Raw genomic sequence first — 6,047 nt, 5'->3', positions numbered from 1 at the left:
GTATCTTCAATCAAGTCCAGTTGCCCTTGACCTCAACCTTCGTTGGATGGATGCCATCATTTCTAAACATCTGCCTGTGTTACCTACAAGAGGTTAATGTCAGTAAAGGGGACACTATGGGCAGTACAGGCTGATGAGAGCCAGGTGTGCAGTGACAACAGCGTGCCAGACTAGACACATATCCAACATACAAAAAACAGACCAGACACATTACATTACAAAGTCAGTTTTTCTTTAGTTTAAAGAACAAAAAAATATTGTTGCTTTTCTTTTAAAACATTGGAATTTGTTTTATTCCATTTTACTCAGTTTCTTTTTGATTTAGCTGATTGATGAAGTTGAATAGACAATTTATAATCATGTATTGTGTAATTCATTATTAAGCACCTAATTATTTTGTTCATCAGTACAGATACGGTGAGCTAAGTAAGTTGATACTTGAACAGAATACTTGATAAGGATTTCTGTTTCTGCTGTCATACAACTGCAAAACTTTGCAGTCATTATGAATGTGGTATTGTAGCATAACCTCGGTTTTGCAAGTTGTACTTACACTGACAATTATGTCAAAATTTTAATTATGTACATAATAGAAATTTAATTTATTATAAATTAACATCAAAATTGCACTATGATATTGACTCAAATTACTTTTCTCTCAAACATTTTCTAAGTACATGTCTTCCCATGAATGTTTCTGTATCTTTACATTCTTATATTTTGTTTTTTACTCTATAAAATAAAATTTGCAGATTTGAAATTAAACACCTGTCTGTTAATTTTTGTAGTTGCTAGTTGTATAGCTTCAATGAAAACAACCCCTGGCTGCGTAGGAAATCCATCCTAAAATATGTGAAACGTTCAGCACTAAAATATACACAAGGCTTGTTGTAGACTAGTTAATTGACTAAAACACTAGATACCTCTGGGATGGACAGTGTGGCTGAATTCAGTGGCTATGATAGATCAACGTATATACAAAGAATTAATAATTCTACCTTTATTATTCTAAATGGTGTAAATGTGGACTTCAGGGAAACAGAGCTAAATATCATTAACTTTTATCAAGCTCAACAGATAAATGTCTTTCTGGTTATGTGAACTCTATGCAGCAGGAACTGGAGCTGACAGGAGGGTCTATAAGGAGGAAGTGTTCACTAACCGTTAGCAAACACACTTAACTTTATGTAATCCAGACCACAGGAAATGGAAATCTTAATGGACGTGGTTCGTAAATAATACAATGGGGATTGCAATTTGTCAGTGAAACATGTATGTTTCTCTTGGTTCAAACAGCAGTTTTAGTGTTTGTATTAGAAGCAGATTGTAATATATCACTGTGATGGCTACTTTGACTACTGGGGCAAAGGGACACAAGTCACTGTAACTTCTGGTGAGTAATAATCATGTTTTTTGAGTGAAGACAATTCAATATTTTTCTTGTTTTTTGTTAAATTTATGTTGGTTTATGGGGCAAATAACTAATGTAATCTACAGCAAAAGTACCAGGGTAAATGATAGGTGTACACTGTAGTTTACCGAGTAACACTTTATTCAATGATACAGGCTGATAAGTATTTTTGCACTGAAGTGCTATTGAAACCTGTCACTGTGACTACTTTGACTACTGGGGAAAAGGAACAATGGTGACCGTCACAACAGGTAAAAAAAGCTTATATTTGTCTTCATATTGAAAATGTAGTAATTACACAGTTTAATATAGTATATTTAGACCTCAGTGGCATCAACAGCATCTTTAAGATGCTTGTTTTTGTATGTTGGATGTGTTGACACACTGTACTGTGACAATGCTTTTGATTATTGGGGAAAAGGCACAATGGTTACAGTTACTTCAGGTAAGTCAACCTTGTTTTTTACTGATTTATACATTTTGATTTAAAAAAAGTTTTAGAATTAAGAAATGCAGTTGTGATGCCACACAATTCATTTATTTCTGGGATAATGTTTGTTAAATATGTTATAATCGGTAGAATCTAAAATTTGCTGATGAAAATCATATTTGGTTCCATCTACTGAATCCATATTTGGAAAATGGCAAGTTAAAGATGTCAGAAGGTAGATTGTCATAAAATAATCGTCCATGGAAGTGTAAATATCTGGAAACAGGTTTTTGAATGCAGTGTTTAATAATTTGTTGAACTGTGACTACGCTTTTGACTACTGGGGAAAAGGAACGATGGTGACCGTCACCTCAGGTATATTATTTCAATATTTCTGATTACAGAGTGAAATTCCTAATCATATTACTAAAATATATATTATCACTTTCATGTGGTCACAACTGATGGCCAATAATAAGATAAGCCAACGGTATTATATAGCCAGACAAAGAATTTGTGAAAAGCTAAGTTCAGTTGGATAGTAAGTCTATCAACAAAACATTTAATTTTATATTTAATTTTAACTGTTTTTTAAACTGAAACCAAACTTTGGGATATACCAGTAATGAGTTTTTGTGAAAAGTGTGAATTGACTTTCTTAACTGTGGCAACTGGGCTTTTGACTACTGGGGAAAAGGCACTATAGTAACAGTGTCATCAGGTAAGAATTACCATTTCAAATCTACAGCAGGGTATGTTTCAGATGAAATGTCATGTTTAAGTTATTCTGTAACTTCTCAGCATGTCAAGTGTCACTAAAGTGTGTATGCGTATGTACTGTAAAACTTCAAACAGTGATATTCTCAGTAGGACACACTGGTGAATATTAATGGATAGTTTATTTTAAGTGGATTCATTTAAGTAAACTTAAGTGGATTATTTTTAATATAGTAGGATTTATTAAAAGCTGAGGTAGACGTTCATTGTTGCACTCAACATTAGTAGACGCAGCCTTTTCATACTAACAGCTAAGTAGATTCAGCACTGTGCTACTACGGTGCTTTTGACTACTGGGGAAAAGGCACTATGGTAACAGTGTCATCAGGTAAGATTTACCATTTCAAATCTACAGCAGGGTATGTTTCAGATGAAATGTCATGTTTAAGTTATTCTGTAACTTCTCAGTATGTCAAGTGTCACTAAAGTGTGTATGCGTATGTACTGTAAAACTTCAAACAGCGATATTCTCAGTAGGACACACTGGTGAATATTAATGGCTAGTTTATTTTAAGTGGATTCATTTAATTAAATTTAAGTGGATTTTTTAACATAGTAGGCTTTATTAAAAGCTGAGGTAGACGCTCATTGTTGCACTCAACATTAGTAGACGTAGTCTTTTCATACTAACAGCTAAGTAGATTCAGCACTGTGCTACTATGATGCTTTTGACTACTGGGGAAAGGGTACAACAGTAACTGTTTCATCAGGTAAGAATACTCTTTAAGAGACTCAGTTACTGGATGTTTATGACTATAACCTTCATTGCTTGAATTAAAAAATACTAATCATTGTTGTGGTTTAAAGTAATTGAAGTATTTATACATACAACAACATAAAGCTACCACAAAAAAAAAACATTATTGAGGGAGGTTAACCTTAGGGCAACAAATCTAAATAAATGAGACAGAGAAACATAAACGTCTGTGTATGGAGGGCATTTGATATTTACACATTCAGCAGATTAAAGCCTTCCATGCTGTGCTTTGTTACACTGTTGATCAACTTACCTGACTTGATGAAAAATGTCTGTTATATTAAATTTTATTTTGGTTTTTGCATGTTTGTTTTTCCTCTGTTAGCCAATCCAACTGCACCAACTCTGTTTCCCCTGATGCAATGTGGTTCTGGGACTGGAGACTTGGTCACTCTCGGCTGCCTTGCCACCGGCTTCACACCCTCCTCACTGACCTACACATGGAGCAAAAATGGGGCTGCCTTGACGGAATTCATTCAGTATCCTCCAGTACAGAAAGGGAACGTTTATACGGGAGTCAGTCAAATCCGAGTGAGGAGACAGGACTGGGACGCAAAGCAGACTTTCAAATGTGCCGTGACACATCCAGCAGGAAATGCAGAGGTTGATTTCGTCCCACCACCACCACCACCACCACGTAAGACTCATGCTTAGTCAAATAAAATCTTTTAGTTGTGGATTTAACATCTAACATGTTTAAATGATGGAGCTGTTGACGTATTTTATTATGGTGAAACAATTTTAAATCAAATCTATTAATTACACAAAATAGGACAAGTAGTTTGGCAATAATAACTGATAAATATTTCCCACAATTTGATGTAGAATACAGTATCTGACAGAATACCCTTAGTCATAGAAAGCTTTACATTTTACAGTGCAATAAATTATGTGCTACAAGGCTACTTCTAGTCAGTAATTATGAAATGTATAAGATATTAACTTCATTTCAAGATCATGCTGTGACCTTATGTCAAATAACAAAATAATGTAGTAAAGTACTTGTTGATGTAATCATTTAATGATAATTATATTTATATAGCGCAATACATGCAATAATAATAAGTCATAAATTTGTGTTATTGTTGTAATATGTTTACACTAAAAGTGAATCTCTGTTACTTGGTTTTGGGGTTTTCCTGTGAAATGTTTATTAGAGGCAGACGTTATAACATCTTTGTACATTTATCCTGAGCTGCTGATGTTGACACATGTAAAGTAAACGTGAAAGAGAGCAGTAATTTGTTTCACCGTTTTAGAAACAAAATACTCCAATCCGTCATTAAGTAACATAAACACAGCGGACAGCATAAAAATAAAATACAACCAATTTAACATTTACATCTTTAAATATGTTTAATTAGTAGGTCCAGCTGTCAAACCAGACAGTGAGGTGGAACGAAAAGGCTAAAGCTTTGTTGTGTATATTCAGCTGCTGACTCTGAGTCTGATTTGTTCTTTACTATTATGCTGTATGTCCTCTGCACCTGTCCAAGAACAGATTATTGCAATGTGTTCTGCTTTTTTCCCTCTGTCTGCATAATTATGCAGATAGATGGAAACTGTGTGTTGATCATTAACATTCACGTTAAGCCTGTGTTTGCTTGCCCGACCAGTCAATGTATATGCAGAAGTGATAAAACCTCTGCTGTTCACTTGTTTTACTTTGACATTTTTATTTTCCTTTTGACTCTTTATGCACACTTTAGTAAAAAACAGTAAGTGTTAATTTAAAGAGCGTAATCATGTGTGCATATGTGTGTGCAAGTTGCATAACATACAGTAGAACAGAAAAGTCAGTTAAGTTAATAGTAAATCTAGATTACATGAACATTGGAGCACTTTGGTCAACTCTTCTTCTGCATATATATATTATTCCCTGCTTCTGCATACATATATTTGTGTATATCTTTGTTTTTCAGCGGTGATTTGTAAATTGCCAACTCTAGTGTTGGCCTCCTCTGAGAAGGAAAACGAGGTTACCTTCTCCTGCTTGGCCAGAGATTTTTCACCAAATGATTATGAGTTCAAATGGCTGAAAAATGAAGAGGATATCCCCAACAAAATATACGAGATCAAAACATGTGATGGAAAGTATGTGACCGGAACTAGGGTGTACAGTGCAGCAAGTTTTCTTGCAGTACCATCCAGTGAGTGGACTGAGGACAGTAAGTTCACATGTGTGTTTGAGGGGAAATGTGAAGGTCAAATCACATTTGTGAATTCATCTGTGACCTACAAAGATATAACTTGTGAGTAAATTTTCTTTAAAAATTATATGTAGTTCTATTCTCATACTTTTGCAGCCCTTTCTGCTTAATAATTGTTCATTAATTCCTCACTCAGCACCTGAACAATGCGAAGGTCAAGTGGATATAAAGATCACTGGCCCCAAATTGGAAGACATCTTTTCAAATAGAAAAGGAACTATAGAATGTCATGTCACGGCAAACAAGCCATCTGTCGAAAAGATATTCTGGGAGGACCACAATGGAAAGGAAATGGCTGATGCCTCAATGACCCCCCCTAAAGGAAGTGTAGGCCCATTCACCCTGCCACTTGAAATCTCTTATGATGAATGGAGCAAGGGGGTGAAACGCGTCTGCATTGTTGAACACACAGAGGTGATTGACCCAGTAAAGCAACTCTATCAAAGGAGAAATGGTAAGAAA

The 6,047-nt window shown here is 34.9% G+C and overlaps 1 protein-coding gene and 1 gene segment (V, D, J or C); both read left to right on the top strand.

Annotated features, from left to right (window-relative positions):
• Window positions 1-1,619: 1,619 nt before the first annotated feature.
• On the top strand, window positions 1,620-5,840 carry LOC123966438 (Ig heavy chain Mem5-like; the record flags this gene model as incomplete). Its single annotated transcript, XM_046042600.1, is given in 3 exon segments — window positions 1,620-1,662; window positions 3,701-4,012; window positions 5,298-5,840. Coding segments are annotated over 3 exon segments (693 nt in total), but the record flags the coding sequence as incomplete, so codon positions are not given.
• Window positions 5,841-5,876: 36 nt separating this feature from the next.
• On the top strand, window positions 5,877-6,039 carry LOC123966436 (the record flags this gene model as incomplete). The annotated part of the segment is given in 1 exon segment: window positions 5,877-6,039. A coding segment is annotated over 1 exon segment (163 nt), but the record flags the coding sequence as incomplete, so codon positions are not given.
• Window positions 6,040-6,047: the final 8 nt, after the last annotated feature.

The sequence above is a fragment of the Micropterus dolomieu genome, unplaced genomic scaffold (assembly GCF_021292245.1).
Source record: "Micropterus dolomieu isolate WLL.071019.BEF.003 ecotype Adirondacks unplaced genomic scaffold, ASM2129224v1 contig_13441, whole genome shotgun sequence".
NCBI classification, from domain to species: Eukaryota; Metazoa; Chordata; class Actinopteri; order Centrarchiformes; family Centrarchidae; genus Micropterus; species Micropterus dolomieu.
The sequence above is the reverse complement of the archived record's forward strand: the minus strand, read 5'-3'. Positions and strand labels throughout refer to the sequence as shown.